The sequence below is a fragment of the Vanellus vanellus genome (assembly GCF_965231255.1).
Source record: "Vanellus vanellus genome assembly, chromosome: 1".
Classification (NCBI taxonomy): domain Eukaryota; kingdom Metazoa; phylum Chordata; class Aves; order Charadriiformes; family Charadriidae; genus Vanellus; species Vanellus vanellus.
Window position 1 is genome coordinate 222,603,514 of NC_138905.1, and position 23,440 is coordinate 222,626,953.

Here is a 23,440-nt window from a genome sequence, read left to right on the forward strand (position 1 = left end):
GACTGCTGCTCAGTTTATAAACACCATTATCACTTCTCCAATCTTTCCTGCTGTCTACCCATGTTTTTCCCATCCTGAATGTGAATTTTATTCTATTTGTGGGGTTTTTTTCAGACCATTCCTTCAATTTGTTAAAATTAGCCAGGCCACTAATCTTTTCTTTTTTTTTTTTTTTTTTTCCTCCCACGTTCTGGAGAAGTTGTGAATTTAATACGTATTTTCTTTACTTTGCCACCCAAGCTAGTATAAAGTCCAGAGTGCTCTGTCAGATTCTCACTTCATCTTTCTTTGCGGTAGCACAAGAAATGGGATTTGAAAGTTCCCCATAATGGTTCCAGCTCAGCAGTATTCTCTGACTCATTTATGAGAACACTATCTAATATGCATGCTAATTCATCTGAAAAATTGAGAGTTATTCTATTCCCCTATGTACAAACTTTGCTACCCTTCCATGCAAGAGAAATGATCTGATTGATATGATTTGTATTTGACAAACTCATAAAAGTTTCTGCTTGTCTTGTTATTTGCCAAAAAAACATTATTTGATCATTCATTCATGTGTAAATTTTCTGGGGATTGTGACTAAATTTTACCCTAGAGTCTAAACGCAAGAGCATGAACATCTCAGGGGGTCCCTAACTGGCGAACTGCTGGCAGGTTTTTGGGGAGCACCACAAAGCTCGGCGGTGGGAGGACCTGCGCCCCGTCCCTGGGGTGAGCAGCGCAGCCCAGACCCCTCCAGGCTGTCGCGCTGTGCACAACTCCAGAGGCAGTGACCACCACCGGCCCCTCCGGCCAAAGCTGCGCTGGGACGGTCCCCACCGTTTGCCATATGGACTTTGCTTCTGCCAACCCCCTTCCTATACTTTCTTACCCGCCACTACTGGAATGTTCAGACCTCCTTTTTCCCAATTTTAAAGACTTTTCTTTTTTTCTCTGCCTTGTTCCAGGCTTCTCCCCTTTTCTCCCTCCCTCCCCATGGTGTCTGAACAGCAGCAATGAGGTGAAATTGCTTTCTTTAGTAATACTTGAGGCTGAGATGAGACCAGTCATCAACCTCCGTATATTACTGTGAAATAGAAATGGACCGTTGCCTTTAACAGAGTTTCTCCAGATTCACCCGATCTCCACTGAACAATATCAGGGTCTAAATACAGACAAGGGAGGACAGGCTAAGCACGTCACTTCAGGCCCCGCCGTGCTCAATTGACAGGGTGCGCTCCAAACTCTCGGAGTAAATGGAAAATGCTTCAAGAGCAAGATGACAGCTAGTTTTCTGTTGATGACTAAGAGCAAAGTGAAGAATCTGAAAGATCAGACCCATCAATAGACTGAGTTTTAATCAAACATCTGGATAGATGGATACCCAAACAGATGTTTTCTTACGCGAATAAGGGAGCATCTGCTGTGGCCAGTGCAGCAGAATCAAAGCCGCCTGCTTCTCGTCATCTTTGCGTAGCACTACAAATCCCTTAAGTGTGTTTTATATGAGAGGTGTATGGGCTCCTGCAGGAGGATTTGTCATGTAGCCCTGCGAACCCTGCAGTGATTTACTCAGCTGGGAGTCTCATCTGATAATTGTCGCTTTAAACCACAGATTACCTTCAACATCCCACAGGTAGTGGAACACTCCTGTGTGTTTTTTCAGTCTAGAACACTCTTCACCTGTTTTAATTTCTGTCCTTAATTTCTTTTTAATCTCACTGGTTGCAAAAGACAGAAAAGGATGGATTCCCTCTACAACAGAGTGTCGGTGTCTTACAAGTATGCTGCAGCTGAAGGGGGGAGGTGGCAAGGCAAGCCAGGCGCTGGCCCTGTCTAAACAGAAGAGCAAACATCGTTATACACTCACACATCTTCCTGATGCAAACCTCCCATGTTAACAGTGTCAAAAACAGTAATAAATCCAAGGAAGGCAGACTTCAGATCTTCCAAGCCTTTTCTATACATATATGGAAATGCAGTACTCGGATCACCAGCTAAAATTCTGTTCTTCGTGGTATTTACAGACACAGCCTTTCTGCTGGACCTTGAACCGCCACCACACGGGCCAGGTTCTGCTTTTAGAGCCACAGATACAAACCAGCAGCTACGGCTCCTGCCCACAGCAGGCACACTGCTCCTGCCTGCACATCAGGAGGATGGATGCTCTGTGGCAAGCACAAGCTCTCCCCAACCCGGCTCCCTCCACCCCTGGGGTGGATTTTCTGCCTGCTCCCACCTCCTGTCTTTTGGGAAAACCAGCACTGGGCAGCAGATAGCCAAGTGCTGGGGTCTCTGCACGTTCTCTTCCCAAGTTAAGATCAAAGCAATCTTTAAATACAGGTTGAGAAGAGAAATGTTGAGAGGAGTGGCTGGGTCTGTTGCTCCCTTCCTGCCCGGGTGGGCTGTCAGCACCCCACGGGCTCTACACTTCACCCCAGAGAGGCCCCCGAGCCAGTCCCACAACCTGTCCCACCCTCCCAAGGTGCAGCTGGACCCCATCATGGTGTTCAGCATCAACAGCCTAAGTGGCCCACACTGACCGAGACGGGACAGAGTACAGCTTAAGATGCCTAAATGGGAGAGGGACAGGCACAGAGCTGCAGGCTTTGGCCAGGAAGGACCCAGAGGTTGCAGATCCAGCTGCCAGGCTTGGACCACTTGCTGCAACATCTGTATGGGGATTTGCACAGCTGTCCCATGGGCCAACAAGGTGTCAGGTGTGGGAGAATGGATCAGCCATGAGGTCACCCAGCTCCTCTGCTGGAGGAGCTCCCCACAGTCTGGTGGCACTGGAATGAGGATCAGAACTGGAAGGATCAGAGCTGCTGGTGTCACCACACTCCTCAACCTCCTGCTCTGCCAGTCTGACACTCGCCTCTGCCGTGCCGTGCCGACAGCTCACACTGGGAGCACCAGCCTGACCACAGCCATCCCCCACTCCTGCCTGTCTTTTTGCAGCCTGCACTGAGAAGAGCAAAAGTGGGGAACAGGGTGCTGCGCTTGTCCCCAGGGGGGTTGTGGTGGTGCAACGCCACACACACCTTTTGGGCACTGGGTACTTGGCACGATGTCCTCCCCACCTGGGCCACATAATAATACATTGGACTAGAATGTCCAATATATATAACGATTGTTATAAAGTAAAAGAACCAAATTTAGGCTGCTGGCATAATTTCACCTTTACCAAACCTGTGATTGCATTTTGCATTTGGGGCCATAAAACCACAGATCTACTATTTGGTTTTATTATCAACACGCATAATATATGGAACTCGTGCACAACAGGATGGCCATGGGTCCATGCTCATATAGGATATAATCGATGTGCACCCAACACTTACTTCCTTTGTTGATAGATGATCTTGCTTATAGCATAACCAATCGGCTCAACTTATGGGTACGCAACTTTTCCATGATTGTTGGTGGTGTTTTTAATTTCTCTGTACCAGTAACTACTCACGATGATTTCTCTTTTGATTACATGCTGTATCATGAGCTGCAACCCACACCTATCAGAATGAATCTAACTATAATCAAACAGTTCCCTCACCACCCTCCTACAACAAGCACGAGAGAACGGACAAAAGATTCTTATCACAGTCCACCAAGATGTTGAAGAAATACATCGAGTGACAAAAAGAGTCAAAGGAGATGAAGAACACTGACAGTGGGAAGTCCCATTTGGATGGTGTCCAACAGCAACTGGAATACTGAACCTGGTGTTACACCGTATTGTGACCTTGCTGATTGCCGTTACAACATGCTTGCTGTTAAACATTCTTTTATACGTTACAGTTTGGAGGATAGCTAAACAAGTTGCATTTCTGCAAAAATTTTCCTGCATATATAATGTCCCTTAACAACATTTAATGAAATGCTGAGAGACTAGCCCAACACAAAATTTCCCTCAAATTACAATTAGACTGCAGCATTCCCTGTTCATAGGCATGGAGGCGAGAGGCAACCACACTGCCACACTATGGACGAGATAAATTGACTTTAGTCACGGGGCAGGTTGTGGTGGTGTAACACCCCCTCACCCCTTTTGGCCACTTGGTACTTGGCATGATGTCCTTGCCACCTGGGCCACATAACAATACAATGGACCAGAACGTCACATAATGATCCAACGTGAAAGAAAGAGAAGGTGGAGAGCAACGGACCAGAACACAATAGTGTGCCTGGTCCCCATGGCTCCTACCATTTGAAGATAAGAACTATAATCCATCACTCCTGACAACATATGGATTGTGGCCACAGAGCGGCAGGGATACCAGAACCCCAAGTTCTAGCAAGTTCTGGGCTTGCGTAACCAGTGGGAAGTACCATAATTGTCCATTGTCCGAGCTGGGCCAGAGTAGATCTGACCAAAGTAAATTCTCTTGGATCCTATAAGTAGCAATTCTAGTAAAGCTCCTTGGAGCTCTTCTGGATCGCAGCAGGCTGCGGCCAGCATCTCCCCTGCGTTGGGACGCTGCTCAGGCTGACACCTCAAGGACTAGAAGGCCGGGGCGAGAGAATCCCTCTCGAGCCTCAACTACTGCCCATTGAGGAACGATGATGCATCGTGAGTATTTACCCTAAACACGGGAAAGGGAAATTTTGGCTATAGGCTAGCCTCTCTCCCATCTACTCCTCCACCTACATGTTTGTGAAAGACACATTAGCTTTATGGATGTGGATGTTCTGCCGTTTGTCCATGAACGCAGAGGAGTTAAAAGCGGTACCTGTCAGCTCATTAGAGTTGCCTGCTATTAAGAAATTCCTCATTCCAGCAATCAGAGACCTCTGTGTGTGTGCATGCGCACTTATATGCTTTGCTTATATGTAGATGTATTAATTTGAGATCTGTGCTTTTGCCCTTATCTATATGCATTGATTTGGCATACCTTATAGTAAGTTAGTGTGAATCTTGCCATCTTCAAATCTGTAATTAAGTTGCTGTTCAATTATTTTGTTCACTCACTTTGTAGACTTCTAAACTGATTAATGATTAAGGGCTGCTAAAATTCAACCTCTTGATCTACTTAAATCATTGATAAATTTTTAATCGCTGTTAAATCATAACTGTGTCAAGTATTTCCATCCACAACAGAGGTGGATGGGTCTTGCACCGCCGGAGACTTCCCCAGGCCCTGCTCATCCCTGCCGTCCGTTGATGATGGTCAGGGGTGGTGAGGTGGGTGGACATGCTCCTTTTGTGCATGTGGGGGTGTGGAGAGAAGATGAGGCAGAACCTGTCCAGGGAGGAAGGAACATTTCTGCCATTGCATTTCAGCAGGTCGTCACCTTGTGTTCAAAGCAAACGGACAGCCTCCAGCTCCAGTAGCTGATGGGCACAGACATCCACTGCAGTGGTTCTGTGCCTGCAAACCCAGCGTCTTCAGTGTGGAGAAGGAGCCCCGTCACGCGTGAGTGACAGACACCAAAGGGTCTGCTTGGTCACATCCCGCTGCCTGCGCCGCTCACTGGGACGCCGTGCTGAGCCAGGCTCTCGGCATGGGTGCTTGCTGATTTAGGTTGCTGATTTAGGTCGCTGCTGCACTAAAGATTTCTCCTACAGCTCCTGCCTTGGGGATGGCTATTAAAGACACAACATGCCTCCTGCACTGGCAACGCACATCCGTCCCTGAGGCTATGATCCCAGTGCTGGTCACCACCAACAGCCCCTCACACCACCACGGGTGAACAGTCAAAGGTTTACTGGGTTGGAGCTGGGGGCACCGGGGACGACACAGTGTGGCACCCTGGGAGGGCCCCTGGGATGTGGCCAGGGACCACAGGACAGCTGTGTCCTCCAGACCCTCTCACAAGTGTGGACCAGGCTCTGGAGGACAGAGAGCCCAGCTGCTGCCCAGAGATCCCCAGGAGTGGTGGTGGGCACACGTCTGCCCCGCGGCCCCAAAGGCAGCTGTCCTCAACAAACATGGGAAAGCATAGAATCATAGAATCATCTAGGTTGGAAGAGAACTTTAAGATCATCGAATCCAACCATTAACCTAACACTGCCATGTCCACTAACCCATGTCCCTCAGCACCACATCTGCCAGTCTTTTAAATCCCTCTGGGGATGGCAACTCCACCACTTCCCTGGGCAGCCTGTTCCAATGCTTGACAAACCTTTCAGTGAAGAAATTTTTCCTAATTTCCAATCTAAACCTCCCATGGCGCAACTTGAGGCCGTTCCCTCTTGTCCCATCGCCTGTTCCTTGGGAGCAGAGACCGACCCCCCCTCGCTACACCCTCCTTTCAGGGAGCTGTAGAGAGCGAGAAGGTCTCCCCTCAGCCTCCTTTTCTCCAGGCTGAACACCCCCAAGTCCCTCAGCCGCTCCTCACAAGACTTGTGCTCCAGACCCCTCACCAGCTCCACTGCCCTTCTCTGGACACGCTCCAGCACCTCAATGTCTGTCTTGTCATGAGGAACCCAAAACTGAACACAGTATTCGAGGTAGGAAACCTCACCTTACCTCAAAGATGTATTTCAAGTCAACCAGAAAAACACCATAAAAATGCAAACTCCTGATTCCACGGGATGCTAAAAATGGGCATTAAACAGAAATGTGAGGTGTGTTCCATAAATCTCAGACTTGTTCTTCTTAAGCTATATTTAGCTGTGAAGATTGCTACCTTTCAGACTGGGAGAACAGCTTGCAAGTTTGAAAGATTTTTATAGTTTTTCTGACTGTAAGTTCATCTAATAGAAGACAGCACCTCTCACCACAAATTATATTTGCCTGACATTTGCAGCTACATGCTTACAGTAGCTACGTATTTATAATGATATTTTTATCGCTACAACAAACACTACCTCTTCTAGCTCTACCCTTGGAGTTTCTGGAGCCGGACTGGTGCAGCGCCAGCCCTCCTTCCCGGGGTTTCCTCATGGCCCCAGAGTCTTTCTCAGGGACTTACATCCTGCACTGGCCGGTGCAGGATGCTTTGGTTGGCATTGAGGACAAAGTGTGTTGAGTGATGCTCAGAAGGAGTCAAGTGTGTTTCGCAGTCATTGCAGTTAAGGGCTGTTAGGGAGGGAAGGGACGTGTGTCATTTGTTTCCCAGCTTGGGATGCATGGCCTTCTTGTGAAACAGGGTTGGAAACCTGAGCAAAAGTGTAAACAGAGCTGGAGGAGGTGAGGTTTAAAATCTTGCTTTCAGTTCTGCCCGGAGATGCAGGGAGTTCATTTTGCTTTAAAGTCCTGTGCTGAAAAATACTATTAGTCAGTATACAAACTTTCCTTGGAGCATATGTTTTCTAACGTGGCTAAAAATGTCTAACATAACAGGTTAGAACCATTCAAAAAAGAAAAGTATTGGTGGAAAAAGGCAGTATGGCTGAAGGATAAGACCTGGGGATTGCAATCAGAGCACATGTGATGGTGAAAGCATTTCCAGCAGGCAGTGATGCTTTGCCCTCATGATTTTACCTGAGTGACTAATTTTTCAATAAAGCATGATGAAAAATCCATGTATTATTCAAAATGTTGTACTGCCATTTCAGTGAGGTTTTAATAAGTGAACAAAGAACGGCGATCGGGTATGTCTCCTTCTTCAGTGTGAGCTAGGGCGCACGGCACCATGCAGCAGCAAGGCAATGACCCCCTCCATGCTCATGGCCTACCCAGGACCATGGTTTCTGTCTCTGGTCTGTACCAAAGGACACAGGCTGGGAAATGGGGACCCTCCGAGTGCTGGCAGGGTGTCAAAGCCAGACGGGAGGCTCCTTGTCCCCGTGGGGCTACAGTTATTTCAAGGAAAGAAGAAATACAAATCTGCATCTGCAGGCATGAGTGAACTCCCCGTCGAGTTCCCACCAGCCGGGCGAGGGAGTGATGAAGCGTGAGCAGGGATTGCATAAGAAAATCAAGGCAGCCTTAAATCTGAGATTCCCTCCAGGATGAGCTGCAAGATGCAGGGGTGATACAGAAAGTGCTTTACGCAGCCCTGAACCACCATCAGCGTGGGAGAGGCAGAATGGACAATTAGAGCAAGCCACTCTCGGGAGCATTGTCCAACACACAGGTTTCCCTTGTGCATTAAACAGAGCAGGTCTGCTAAGTTTTCACACCAAAAGGCTGATGCACATTTGCCTGTAAGACGACATTTTAATGTTGCCTGTTGGCAAATCCAAAATGGCTTTAGGATTTACCTTTTAAGGTAAAAGCAGGTGTGGTTTTTAACCGTGACTGTAACTCACTGCTGGAACAGGTGACCACAGATGGTGGTGAACACTGTCCCTGAAGGTGTTTCATCCAGAGTTTTCCTAGAAGATCTCTGTGCCACAAAATAGTTTGTGTGGAGCGTAGAGTCTTTGGGGGAAACACTAGAGCTGAGGTAACAGATGACATCAAACCCATCATATCAGCTGTCTTTAAAAGCTGTGTCCTGAACATCAGAAAGAAAATGCATATCTAATACAGAGGAAAAGGATCAGAAGGAGGGGAAACTGCTGAAAAACGCCCATCCTGGGAACCCTCTCAGCCCCTCCACTCACACAGTTTTCCTGAACTTGGAGAAATCACTCTTTTGAGTTTAAAGTGGACACTTTATTGATAGGAAAACTTTCCTGGCTGCATTGGCTGAATTTTAGAGATCTCGATAGTGTTTTGCAGCTGACTGCACACAAGCTACGCAGTGTCTGCCACAGCTATGAAACACATATGATGATAAATATAGTTGTCTCTTTTACTCAGCAATTCGATATTTCTACAAGCCCTTTCTCGTGTTTTAACTCCAGTGGGCAGCTCAGCCCTCCGTCAGTGCGATGGGGAGAGAATCGGAAAGGTAGAAATGCAAAAACTCATGGGCTGAGATAAAGACAATTTAACAGGTAAATTAAAGCTATCCTTCTTCCCTCATCTTTTATTGCTCAGCATGACGTCCTATGGTCTGGAGTAGCCCAACGGTCAGCAGGGGTCTGCTGTCCCGGCTGTGTCCCCTCCCAGCGCCTTGTGCAGCCCAAGGCCACTCGCTGGTGGGGGGTGAGGAGCAGAAAAGGCCTTGATGCTGTGCAAGCACTGCTCAGCAGTAGCTAAAACGCCCTGTGCTATCAACGCGGTTTTCATCGCAATTCCAAAACATAGCCCCGTGCAAGCTAGGATGAAGGAAATTAACTCGATCTCAGACTAAACCAGTACATCCTCCCTTCTCGTTTCTATCTACATAAACAAAATTCCATAGGCAGGTGTTGTTTTGGCATGCAGTATTTTGCCAGAAATACCCTTATCAATGGGATAAGCGCTTAAGTCTGCGCTGTAAAACGAGCAGTAACACAAAATGTTCTACCACCTTGTTGTCCTTCGAACAACCACCCTTCTCCCGCCCCATTCTTTGTGTGTCCCTCCCTCCTGGACCACCAAAGTCTTCCACTGAGATGCCTCAATGACCATTCTCATTGTTCTCAATGTTGTCTTCAACCCCTTCCTCAACCACCTCAGCTTATTGCTCACTGTTTCCCCCATCTCTCCAAAGAGACTCCTACTCACCAGCTCAAGCCCAAGAAGAGCTCTTTCTTACCCTAAGTATATGCTGTTAATTCGGGACATGTCACTCACTATGAGCAGGAAATTTTCCTTTTGGTGTGTCCAGTTCCTTTGCTTGCCAGTGCTCTCAGGAGTTTCCACCACTTGTTTCTGTTCCCAGCCCTCTCAGCAGGCTAAAGAACTAAGAACTGCATTTTCCCAAGACAGAGCTGTCTTTGAACCACAGGCATTAAATAATTGTTTCATTCACTGGGTAACACATGGCTGGTCTGTACAAATCAAGATACAGACTACCATCGACGTGGCACACAAGTCCAGCACTGATATTTATTTATCTGAAATTTTGCAATCGAAAGTGTAATTTTTTATTGTTGTTGTTATTTAGCATTTTTGTTGTTATTTAACATCCCAGTCATGTAGCCCAGGAAGAGAAGCAACTGGTAGCAGTGGTAGTTAGTATCTGTATCTTTGCTATACGTTGAAGCACAGTTCAGATACTTCAATATAGTATTTGAGGCGTAGAATGAAAAGACAATCCCTGTTGCCAAGAGCTTCAAATATAAGGGGAAGAGGAGAAAGAACTGAGGGGAGAAAAAGAACAATAAACAGCATGGGTCATCATGAGAGGCTGCAGGAGCTGTGTGTGCCACTGTACGATACCAGACAAACAAGAGGATATATTGCAAATTATGGATTTCATGAACAGAATCAGCTGGAAAACAGAGGGGGTTGAGATTATTTAAATTTCCATTTTCATGTTGCTCCTCTTACCAAAATCATCTGGAACAGATGAAAATTCATATGCAGTAAAACAGCAAGATAAATATCCAATAATCATCCATGACTATTGCACTGTCACTGAAATTGGCTTGTGACTGATTGCGCAGCCCTTAGATGGAACAGAACATTATTCAGGTACTCAGTGAAAACATATGAAGGAGTGAGAGGACAGGGATAACTGCAAGAAACTGTGGACCTGGTGAAACTCCTGGCTGCCTCTCAGCAGGGGCAGGGGACAGCCCCGAGTGGTGGCTGAGACCCGCTCCACGCACTGTGAATTCTGATGAGTTGGTTTTAATGTATGGATATCAATAATAACTGTTAATACCTTAATTTAGTCAATGCCCTGTGTGATGCAAAGCAAATGCACTCTCCAAATGATGAACTGACATCTGGATCATTATGTTTATTGAGCGTTTCCCACAGCAGTGATCTCTGCCAGGGACATCTCTCAGGTCCCACAGTGACATAGGGAGAAGCTCCTTCTTGGCATGAGAACTCTGAAGACACCCCTACAGATCTGTTCACTTTTTATGCTGTAGGTGATGGGGTTCAGCATGGGGAGGACCAGCAGGTAGATGTTTGCCATGAAGACATGAACGAGAGAGGAAGCATGCTTGCCATACTGGTGAACCATGGACAAGCCAACCATGGGGAGGGCCAGGATCAGGTCTATCAGGATACAGGACAGGCAGTTGTTCAAAGCTTGAGACGCTCCCTCTGGGATGTGATGGTCAGAATGGCCCTAGTGATTGGCGTACATGACACAAAGATGAGGATGAGGACTAATGTCAGAAAGAGAATAGCTATAGCAAAGCCATACCAGTTATTGAATGTGATATCTGCACATCTGCTTGATCAGACAGCAGGCGGTGGCAGCACTCCTAAGAGGCATCTGCACAGAGCAGCCGGCCCAGTCCTGCCTATCCTGGCACTGGTGAGGATGGAGGAGTAACTCAGCAGGTAGCAGATGGCCATATAGTCACCAAAGGCCATGGCCAGAAGCACTGAGGGCTCCATGAAGGAGAAGGAAAGAATCAAGTAACCCTGAGCAAGACAGGCTCCAAAACCTTGTTGTTGACCAGAAAACACTTGTCACAGTTGAAGTTGTAGACAGGGACAAACCCAAATCAGTGATGGCCAGCAGGGAGAGGAAACAATACATGAGTCCATGGAGCCTCAGATCAGTCCTGATGACAAAGAGGATTGTGACGATGCCCACAAGTGGAGCAATGGAAATGCAAGTGAAGAGGATGGAGAGCAAGACGTGGGCAGCCTCCATCCCCGGGACACCTGTTGGGGTGAACAGCGTGAGAGGAATGAGAGGAATTGGTTCTGCTGCAAGATGACATGATGAGCTGAAGCACAAAAAGGTAAAGTAAACCTGTAATCAGTGAACCAAAGAAAAAAGCACAAACCAGAAATGATCCAATATCATAAATCTGCCAAATCTAAACAAACAGATTTATGTTATGCACACCGGCTCTCTCAGAGTGCTGCGGTACAAAGCCTTATTTAAATGAGAGTTTGATGGCACAGAAATATACCATTAAAGATGTAAACATCACACTTTGCTATGGCAAGAATAAACACCGCACACCTATGAGCCTGATAACTTCATAGAATCACAGCCCCACAGAATCCCAGGTTGGAAGAGACCTCAAGGATCACCTGGTCCAACTTTTCTTGGCAGAAGCCCGGTCTAGACAAGATGGCCCGGCACCCTGTCCAGATGGATCTTAAAAGTGTCCAATGACCTGTTACTGTGATAAATATCAACACGCAGTGCTACTGTTATTATAAACATCATTAAGGAAAAGGGAGGAAAGTTTGCAGTTGTTCCCCAGATAAACAATGACTAAACAAAAGTATTGGGTGAAGCAAAGAAGTTTGTGCCAACTTCACGCGCACCCGTGGCATTTTAGGGTTTCTGCTTTAAGGAGTCGAGAGACCCTTGCATCGTTGACATGTTTTTTTCACTCCAGAAATAAGCAGGAACCTCTCTTTACATGATGAATTTGGCAGTGCTGCCAAGATGTCTCGACTCCACCCTGGCTGCTTCCAGTCCGGCTGCCGGAGGAGATGCGGTTTCGCGCCAGCTGTGGCTCTGCTCTCCTCCCTCCTCCCTCACAACACACGTGCCGATGCCTTGGTTTCAAGGAGCCCAACTCAGCTGAGGAGCCTCTTCTCCAGGTGCCACTATATCACACACTCTTCACTCGCCTAAACGCAGCCAGGGAATATCCTCCAAGTCTTTACACCGATTGCCCATGCTTTACAACAGACTCTTGGAGAAACAGCTGACAGGAGAGCTGTACTGCTTTCATAAATATACAGTGCATCCACACTGAGCCACCACAGAAATTCTGCATGTTCATTTTATCCATGGAGAATTTCCTAAGTACCTGGCACGTACCCAAGATTTCTACTCCGAATATCTTTTAAACAGCAGTGAAGCATAACGAGACATAGCAATATAAATCTGAATAATTCATACTAGACAGCAGGTTCCTATTTTATGCTGAGCAGGTAAAACTGACTTAAGAGACGGAGGATTTGCCATTGTGGTTGTGAATGAGTTTTCTGAAAGCAGAGCACGCTTTGAAGGAGCAGGGGAGAGATGAGATGTTTTAGCTGCTGAAGCAGAAAGGTTGGGTAGCTCAATTAAAACCGGGAGCACCTTTTTAGTCATGATTTTGCATTATCCAGTGCCTGTTCCCAATGTACTAACGCAAGGCTCCAGCCCCAGGTCTCTCACCCAAGTTGCAGTCTGAGCTGGCTCTCTCGGTGCCCACGAAGGGCTGCGGAGCACAACGGCAGTTGGCAAAGCAGGGGCAGGGTTTGCAAGTCGAACCTTTTGTTTCACCCACTGCTCAGCAGCCCCACAGGTAGTGCTCAGAAGGATTTAAAAGAAAAAAAACCAGACTGAATGCTAACAGAGGTTAGGACAGTAATCAATAACAGGGAACAGTCCTTATTCTGCTGCACAAGCCTGACGTTCACTCAGATCTCGCACGCTTCTGGTTCCTTCACCTCGAAAGGGGCACAAGTACACAGGATGTCCCATGCTCTGGGTCTTACCAGTGATCCTGGGCACGTGGTGTGGCAGGGGCAGGCACCTCTGACTTCAGATGGTTGGTTTCTTCCCTGTTCCCTTAATTATTTACTTCCAAGTAGACACAGAACATAATAGCAACTGAAAACAGCACACCAGTTATCACAACGGTCAGAGCACAGTAGATACCAGGAGACACTTCACTTACTTTGGCCAACTCTATTTCTCCTATGGCTGGACACCAGCTCCTGCTTCTTGCTGACCATATGCTTCCCTTTCTTGATCAAACTCCCCCATTTTGCCACTAGCTGTTCAAGGCAAGGATGACTCCATCAGCCGAGATGCGAGGGACCATCGGCAGCAAGAGTGCCCCACTCACCCTGGATGCTGACCCACGGGACAGCACTGGTGTTGGTGGAGATGAGATAAACGCATATTGCTGCTCCTGTGGAAGGGTGCCCAAGAAGTTTTCATGTACCTCCATGCTCGCATGGTCTCATAATTGCAGTATCGTGTAATCATGCATAAAGTAGCTTTGCCCTGATATTACCTTGGCAGTTTTTCTGGCAACAGGTCACTTTTTCTGCAGACGTGGCAGTGAAAGACTGCTGCCGGTCTGGCCTTGGCAGAAGACTTATGAGACTGTGAAATATTGGGCTGAATGCACAGCAGTTCCTCACCCACAGTAAAACTACTTGAAACTAGTAGGAAAAGAGTTTGACACAGAGAAAAATTCTTCCTTTACAGAAAAGTTTCTGGAACTTGTTTTCACAATCAGTTATGAAGGAGGACAGCATCAGGGAGTTTAAAAGGGGATAATACAAATTAATGAGTAATGGGCCCATAAACTTATATTCTAGTGAGCAGTCAGGGACGTGACCTCTATTGTCACTGGTAAAACAATAATGGAAGTTGGGATGCTCTGAGGGGAATGGGCCGCAGACGTTGGCCAAAGTCACATACCCTCCCTGTTCAGCTCCTGCCTGCCGCCAATGTCTGCCCGCTGGGGCAGTGCTGGCTTGCCACCGCTCCCCTACACGAGGCTTTGGGGGTGAATACAGCAGAACACGAGGGTTTGGGGGCGAAAGCTGCCTCTGAGCAGACGAAATGCAGCAGAGCTGAGAGCAGTGTAAAAACAGAGACACACGCAGAGACAAAAGGAGGAGTTATATACTTCATTGCTGGTGTTCAGGGATGATCTTGGGGGACTAAAATCTCACTTGGCCAATTTAATCTCACTGCAGTGCTACAACATATTCCCGTGCAGGGGGGAAGCTCTCTCTGGGGTTGGTTTGTATGATAGACTGCGCAAGCACCGGGCCAAGACACAGGAACAAACCCCCTGCCATTCCTCACAGCACATCCAGAGAACATCCTCATGCTAACACAAATGTGCTGCAGAAGAGTCAAAATATAGAAGTTACCAGTTAGATGAGCTTAGCAGTTTTCTTCAGCTTTTCTTCTGAGCTGCCTTCGCCCTGCCTTTCCCCGGCACTCCTGTCGGCATGTGGGTTTATTTTCCCAACCCATGTGTTCAGAGGCCAATTTCCATCCTGTTTCATAGAATCATAGCATCATAGAATCATAGAATCATCTAGCAACCTTTAAGATCATCAAATCCAACCATCAACCTAACACTGCCAAACCCACCACTAACCCATGTCCCTCAGCACTACATCTGCCCGTCTTTTAAATACCTCCAGGGATGGCAACTCTACCACTTACTTCCCTGGAGGAGTGGCTCCTCTTTGGGAGCTTCGTGGCTCCCAAAGAGATTCTGCCCTTACCATGGGTCGGAGACAACCTGTCTGTAACCTCCATGGGAAGTGCCTGAGACTTTGAGATATTTCCTTGTCAGCTGGGAACTTTAATTTTTAAGAAAGATGAGTCTGTGGCTCTGTCTTCCTTCACATATTTCTCACTGTCCTTTCCCTTTTTTTTTTTCTTTTTACTCCTTCCTTGCTTTCTATTCTTATTTTTCTCTTTTCTCAGCTCACAGGTAACTTACTTCTGTATGTATAGCATCTTCATTCCGAGATATTAAAGTATTTTATCAAAAAGAGGCAGTTTCTCTTCCTAACCTTCCAGCAAGCAGAGCATGTGAGTGTGTTACCCAGTAAAATAAATAATTGGATTTTTTGTTGCAGAGCAGTAGCAGAACAAATTCGTTTTTGTAGCCTTTACCTGTATCTGCCGTCTCTCCACCATCACCTTCTCACCCCGAGGTACCTGAGTGCCCAGCATCCTTCTGAACAGAAAAGATAACTCCTTTTCTCATCTGAGCTATCCCCCTATACAGACCTGTATTGCTTATTCTCCACGATCAATGCCAGCAACGTTCACTGACCTGAACAGATCACCAAGCCATCTTGGGTGCAGGGGCCCAGAAAACATTTCATTCCCTGTTACAGCATGAGGGTGATCTAAGAGTTGGGTTGTATAATCTCCGATTTCAGTTTTAACAACCATCTTCAAATTTCCGAATTTTTTAGGCAACAAAAATTTTGATGGATGGAACAATCAAGTATTTGAAATGAAAAGTCTGAAGCAGCAATATCTGTCCAATGTAAATTATATCACCTTTTTCCCCTTTCATTCTATGTGCATAAAGAAATCCCCTGCTTAGACTCAATTTTAAAGTGCATTTTAACAATTTTTGGGGAGGAAAACATCAGATGTTCTCTGATGTACCCTGGAGTTAACTCTGATGTACTTGTAGTCAAATGCTGCTTCACTTCTGAAGGACTCCGGGAGTGAGCTGCAGCTCCAGTGTGAGGTGGTTAAAATAAATATGGGTGCCTCAGTGGAGGCATCTCCTGGTGCTGGTGGAGGGTGTCTCTCTGCAAGGGTTCCGATCCGCACGGGGCATCGCCAACCCCAGCAGCTGGTGGCGATCCAGGTTGTCCCCGCTTGATGCTGGGTCCCATTCGAGATGTCCTCAGCATCCACCTGGCCGGGCAGCTGTGACACAGGTCCTATACACTGACCCTGTAGCCCATTACCACGGCATGGCCACTGCTGGCCACAGGCTTTGTGCGGAGTTCGCAAGGACTCAGGACTGAGGCGTGCCAGGTTTGCTCATTTTGATCTTGTCCTGACACTAGGACAAGAGAAGACGACCACAAGTTGCACCAGGGGAGGTTTAGATTGGATATTATGAAAAATTTCTTCACCAAAAGGATCGTCAAACATTGGCACAGGCTGCTTAGGGCAGTGGTGGAGTCGCCATCCCTGGAAGTATTTAAAAGATGGGTAGATGTGGTGCTGAGGGACATGGTTTAGTGGCGTTTTTAGCAGTGTTGGATTGATGGTTGGACTCGATGATCTTTAAGGTCCCTTCCAATCTAGACAGTTCTATGTTTCTATGACCTGCCTGGAGTTTTATTTTCACCAGATTTAGCAATAATGGCAATTTATCCTGACTATGGCTATGGCTTTTTTGTTTACTGTTGCATGGTGCAACCAGAGTTTCATTTTTAAGCAGATGGTAGTAAAAAGTAGCTATTCTGTGCTGAATGAAATATTTATGACTTCAACATAATGGTGTAGTGCTGAGAAATACCGGTGTGGCAGGATGGCAGGGGCCTTGAGAAGTGGGGACAGAGCATGCGGCATACAGGAGTGCAGGCATGAGGTGATAAGAGTCGAGGCACAGGCTGGCATGGGAGACCTCATGGCTATAAACACCTTGGGAAAGGTTAGTTAAAGAAATGCAGGCTCAGAGCTGGACAAAAATGGTTTAGGGGTGACAGAGACAAAGAGAGCAAAGAACAAGTATCTAACATGCATAAAATGTGCCATATTTAGGAAATCTGCAGGTATCATAGACTTGCAGACCAGTGAAGAGAAAGCAAGGTGTTATCAAAACCATGTTATCAAACATAAAAGAGATGTAAAGTGGACTCTAGAGTGAGGAAGAAGAAGCCATGAACATCAATATTGTACTCCTCCCTGTGAAGGACTCCAGATTTTGATGACGATGTAACATCCACTACCACCACTAAACTGAAGTCACCAACCTTAGGACCCAGAGGAGCAGTGAAAGGGTGGGCATGACCCCAGGGAAGAGGCAGAAACTGGGAAGTGTATATATAACATCAGTACATCAGTAGTAGTAGTAGTAGTAGTAGTAGTAGTAGTAGTATTTCTGTAGAGAAATATTAATTTATTTCTTTTTTCTTTCTTTTTTTTTTTTTTTTGTAATAATTCTATCTGGACTAACAATGATTCTTGTATTAGACTTTTTTCAGTTACACTAACAATTCTTGGCTTTATTCATAAAGTGCGTTTGCTTTTTGCCCATACATGAGATTCTGATCACAACAACTCACGTGGCCTCTTGTAGCAGTGGCAGCGGGAAGCCACGTGGGACACCATCAGGCATCTCTGATGTGATCTCCAGTGGCACTAAGCAATGGTGCATAGGCAAGTGCATTGAGCTCCTGGATAATGCAGACCCTGGGGTGCCCGGAGGCATTCAGCACACCCTAAAACTATTACCCAGCGGCTGCTCGCCCAAATCTGACCCCAGGGAAGGAACATCCAAAACAACTCGATCCCATAACCTGGAGATAGGTTGCACAAGGCAAATCAGCTGGATGGAGCAAATGTGGATGCACCCAGCCACCCACTCATCCCATTAAGTACGAGGATATGGGCAGGACTACAATGCGAGGAGACAGTTTCCCCATTTTCTGCACTGTCACGTGTACAAGTACCCCCTGCAAGGACAAGGTATACACATTCACATGGGACATGATAAAAGGCTTTCTGGAGCGACTGCAGGATCTGCACAGCCATGAACATGGTACCTGTGTGGGAATAGGTTGATGAAAATTTAATAAAGGACTGAATCAATAGGCAGATGGATAAGTACGCCATATGGGGACAGGGTCACTATGGCTCTTCTAACACTCAGACAAGACCCCTAATATATTGCAAGTCCTCCAGGTGCTGGAAAGGATTCTGGCTGGGACAGATCCAGGTGATAGGGTCTACCTGGACTGCCAAGGGCTTTGAGCAAGGTCCCCATCGAAGGTCATCAAATAAGCAGCCATGAAATGAGAGTAAATTCCCATGCACCAGTGAATAATTGAATCATAAAATAAAGGTTCGTGCTATCCTTTACAATGAACCTCTACAGGAATCTGTACTGGGACTTCCACTTTTCAATGATTTTTTTCTGGGGAAGGGAGGGGAAAACAGCAAGGCAATGAAGTTTCTGGTGATATTAAATTACTCCTGGAACAGGAGGACCAGCTGCGAAAATCTGCAGAAGACCCTGGTAAGCCTGAGTCACTGAACAATAAAACAATAGATAAAAAACCCACAGTTGAGATAAACACACAGTGATGCACTCGGGGGAAAAACAGAACACTTCAGATAGAAAATGACAGGCTGGTGGCTGACAATTATCTCTCAGGAACAAGCTGTCACGTTATGATAGTGTTACGACAACACAGTTCAGTGATCAGCAGTTCCAAAACCAAACCAGATATTAGAAATTCCTCAGCAAGGACCAGCAAACAAGGCCAGGACAGCGCTCTGCACCCGAAATACTGCTGCAGTCCCGGCGCCTCGGGGAGCAAAACACTTGTCACAGGAAGCGAGTGAGCAGACCCGGGCTTCGGTTGGAAGGAAGCGACGGAGGGGAGATGTGACGGAGGTGGCAAAGGCTCAAAGATGAGTGGGGGAAGATCTGCTCCTTGTCACTTCCAATACGAAAGCAAGAAAGAGGAGAAATGAGAACAGCACGCATCTGGTTCAGAACGGACACACAGGTCATTACTCATGCAGCGTGTCGTTAGACTGTGGAAATCATTAAAGCAGGGTCTCCTAGAGCCTAAAGCGTTCATGCATTGAATGTAGGAAGATCAGCTCCTTAGGCAAGTGGGCTCGTCACCAAAACGTCAGTGGTGTGATTGAAGAAAAGAGCAAAACAGCCCCAAAACCCTTGCTGTTCCAGGGAGAAGGCTCTGCCCCTTTGCTGAGGGCAAGGGCTTTCCAAGGGGTCTGGTGATCTGGTGAGCAACCGCTAGCTTTAACTTCAGTTACTGTTGTTGGGTTTGTGCAATAAGGTCCACTGCTTCCCCTCATCAGCTAGCACTTTATTTTTTGTGTTGGGAGTTATTATTCTTCCTTCAGAGCCAATAGCACTTATTCCTACCTGTGGGGTTTTTTTGGTGTTTTTTTTTTTTTTTTTTGCTATGAGCATTACCCCTTTTGTATTTATTCTTGGTGCATGGCAGAATCCTGCATCTGTCCCTCCTTGACTTTGTTGTCTCATGCAACGGTGCAAATCAGAACTGCCTGGTCTAAGGCGAGTAGAGGAAAAAGGGCTTGTTATGAATGACCGAGGCTGATAAGAGACCTGCCTTTTGTAGAAAAAACACCAGATCGTTTCCCAGGCCAGAGGGTGCTGCGCGCAAAAGAGGCTGGGCAAGCTGGTTGTCACCAAAACAACTGCTCCTAAGGTAACAAATGCTGGCAGAAGTTAAACCTCGTTAACCATATTAAGAAGGTACTTTCAAGTGCCAGCACCTGTGTTAGAAGGCTTTCCTATTAAAGCTGACCCCAGGAAGTTGCTGTGCTGAGTGTTTTTAAGGTGTAACAGAAGGTTTAGAAGCTGTCTGGGCTGGTAAGGTTAGTATCTGTGGGGTTTTTGTTGGTTGTATATAGTTATGATGCAAGTTAGTTAATTCCTAGTCCTCAGATTTGTGTGTCTGCTTCCTTAGTTCTGTAATTGCTGATTTCTGTGTTGTTTTATGCTATTTTAATGCTGTAAATGGTTTGCCTTACTTCTGTGTTTTACAAAATGCTACTTAAAGGGTGACTGTTTTAGACTCTCATGCTGTATGACAAGGAATGTGAGGGAACACTGCACTGTGTGCGTTTGTTTGGGGGGGCTTTATTGGTGTGTTTGTTTGGGTCTTTTAGGAAGTTACTATAAAAGTCCTATCAGCCTCTAGGTGGGCAGAGGAGACTAAACCATGATTACGTGAAATATCTTTTACTGCTCAAGTCAGGTCTTCTTTGGAGACTTGAGGTGTGGGTCTCCAAAGGCCCAGATGCAGATAAACCAAAGAAAATACTGCCTTCTCTTAACATGCTCCTCAGAATGCGCCTCTTCTTAATATGCTCCTCAGAATAAGGTGGGCCTCCTGCAGCCTGTGGTCCACACAAGATGTCTATGTGCTAGTGCATTAACTGTCTCCTCTGAACCACTGGCTAAAGAGACCCTTCAAGTAACAACGTCTAGTTGCACAAGGTGGAGCTAAAAGCTCTGCCTTGAGACAGTGGGGTGGCTTAATGCAACAGGACCCCATGTGAATGGGTCTCCCACAGTTTGGATCAGGGATGTCTGAGGTTAACTGTTGAACAGTCCAAGCACTAAAATGGCCATGTGTCTCTGATTGTCCAGAGGATAACCTGTAGCTGACCTTGCAGCCTTACCTGGGGGAACTACACTTTTCTCCTTGGTGCTGTGATCTGCTGATGGTCTGTTGATGTGTCCTCAGGAGAGCCTGGCTCCCACAGCACCTTGCTTACTGCTGTTTGTGCCCTTTTCTGTACAGCTCTGTCACCTCTCAGTTCCCCAATCTGACTGGGCTGGCTATGGGGATGGGAGTGGGGCAGGCGCTGCTTGTGCTGTTGGCTGCCTGGGTGGTGATGCCTGTGAAAGACCCGTTGCTGAACATCTGTATGGATGCCAAGCACCACAAAACCAAGCCTGGCCCAGAGGGAAAGCTACACGACCAGGTATGACTGCTGGTGGGTTGGGTGGGACTGTCAGGGTCCCCTGTCCCTGCCGCCCCAGGTGATACTGTCTGGTGTGTGCTCAGCGACCATTTGCCCGAGGAAGAAAGCCTGTGCTCGGTATGAGGCCTGTTTACTGTTGTCTTCTAGCAGATGGCTAGGGTGGGGGCAGTGGTGTGAGGATTTCTGTCAGGTCAGTGCCACCCCTCTTTAACCAGGAGGCCTCCCCTTCCCAAAGCTTAGGTACCCCAGATCAGAACAAGGTAAACGATGGCAAGCAAAGACACTTTTATTTGCTCCCTCTTTAATAAAGACTCTTCTTGGTAATTGAAGAACTCTGCCCCCAGGTCCTTGGTGGAGATAGGGCTAAGACCAAGCCAGAGTGCAAGAGGAGGGAGTTTGTTTCTCTTCCTCAGGCTGGTGCTAATTCCTGGTGAGGATGTAACCTCCTGCTCTTCCAACTCCACATTGCTGCAGCCATGAGCTCTGCAGTCCAAAGAGCCCAAGGGTTTGCTGGAGTAGATGTTCTTGCTGCTGAACACTTCTTGTTGTAGGCTGTGTGGGAACCTGGCACCTGCAGCATCCCCTGACTCCCTCGAGCTGCTGCCTGTCCTCCCTCACCAGCCTGTCTCTTGCTCTGCTGCAGTGTGCTCCCTGGAAGGACAATGCCTGCTGCACAGCCAACACCAGTTCAGAAGCTCACAAGGACCAATCCAACCTGTACAACTTCAACTGGAACCACTGTGGGGTGATGCCACCCAAGTGCAAGCGCCACTTCATCCAGGACACATGCTTGTATGAGTGCTCACCCAACCTGGGGCCCTGGATTGATCAGGTAGGATCAGATCTGCTGTGATTAACACAACAGGACTTGTGCTGGCCACATGATATGTTTTACGCTGGTCCCCCTTACAGCGTACCCCTGGCACATACAGCAGTGTGCTTTCCTAAACTGCAAACTTTCCTACTGGGTGGGAAAATTCAAATGGCTTTGCTAGCCTCTGCTTAGGTAGTCAGACAGGCTGACGGAAGAATTGCTTCTTGTCAAGGCATGTCTCTGCTGGGGCTGAAACTTCTGAGATCATCTCTGGAGCTCAATGGAAGGGGCTGTGGGGGAGTTTGGGATGTGGCAGATCCTGCCCCTTAGCTTTGAAGGGCCACCACCAGTGTGCATGGCCCTGTTCCCTTGCAGGTTGACAGCAGCTGGCGTCGGGAGAGGATTCTTCATGTGCCCCTCTGCAAAGAGGACTGTGAGGAGTGGTGGGAGGATTGCAAGGACTATCTCACGTGCAAAGAGAACTGGCACAAGGGCTGGAACTGGGCAACAGGTTGGTGGGCTGTGTGGCGCAAGTGTCTCCTCACCCCTGCAGGCAAAGCCCTGGCAGTGTCACTGCTGGCTGCCCAGTGGCTGGAGCCAAGACCCCTAACTGCTCTCACCTTCCTGTGGGGTTGCCAACTAGAAGGTGGCCAAGCCACCATCTGTCAGCTAAGATGCAGTGATGGGCTGTGGGCAGGTGGCCTGCTCCTCCCAGGTGAAAGGACACGAGTGAAGTGTTCTAGCTCATGTTGTTGTCTTCTTTTCTGGTGCTGTCTGTCCTCAGGAACAAACCGCTGTCCTTGGGGCTCCATGTGCAGACCCTTCAGTGATGTCTTCCCCCGACCAAAAGACCTGTGTGAGAAAATCTGGTCCAATTCCTACAAATACACCACAGAGCACCGGGGCAGTGGGCGCTGCATCCAGATGTGGTTTGACCCTGCCCAGGGAAACCCCAATGTGGTTGTGGCAAAGTACTATGCTTGGAAAAAGAGAACCTCACCTGCTTCAATGAAGAATATGACTCTTGAGACTGACAAAGCGGTGTGTGCTCTCCCATGGTCTGTCCTGGTCCTGCTGCCTCTGGCCCTTGTGATGCTCCCTGAGGGAGCCAGGGGCTGTGGATCCCATGGATGGGGGTCCCTGTGATGGCTCCCTGAAGGGACCTGGGTTGCACTGTTCCAGCTGCCCTACAGGAGCTGCTGGCATAGGTAACTTGGTCTCTCTGTGGGGTCACACATCCCAGTAAGTGCTCTGCATGGGTTATGTTGTTGGACTGTGATATCTGCCTCTACTTTCACCTGCTGGCAGAGGCTATTTCCCTACTGTCCCAGGAAGGGCAATACTGTGTGTCTTTGCTCTGATGTAGGAGCTCCTTCAATCTGTTCTCATCACGTAGTTGTGAGCTGGGTTGGCAGTGCTTGCTCAAAGTCCTTGGCTGAGCTCTGGTGTCTGGTGTTTCAGGCCACTCTCACCTCCCTGAAGGGTGGGCGCGATAATAAAATTATTCCTCTGAATCAACTTTGTGGTACTGAAGTTAAGTACTACTGAGGAGGGAGAAGTGATCGGGGG

At 47.4% G+C, this 23,440-nt stretch overlaps 1 protein-coding gene across 1 annotated transcript; it reads left to right on the forward strand.

The window, feature by feature from the left end:
• Window positions 1-20,919: 20,919 nt before the first annotated feature.
• Window positions 20,920-23,070, forward strand: LOC309680613 (folate receptor gamma-like; the record flags this gene model as incomplete). The annotated part of the gene is made up of 4 exons (XM_082494272.1): window positions 20,920-21,057; window positions 21,701-21,889; window positions 22,247-22,382; window positions 22,656-23,070. The coding sequence occupies 4 exons, from the start codon at window positions 20,920-20,922 to the stop codon at window positions 23,015-23,017; spliced, it is 825 nt and encodes a 274-aa protein (XP_082350398.1). The 3' UTR covers window positions 23,018-23,070.
• Window positions 23,071-23,440: the final 370 nt, after the last annotated feature.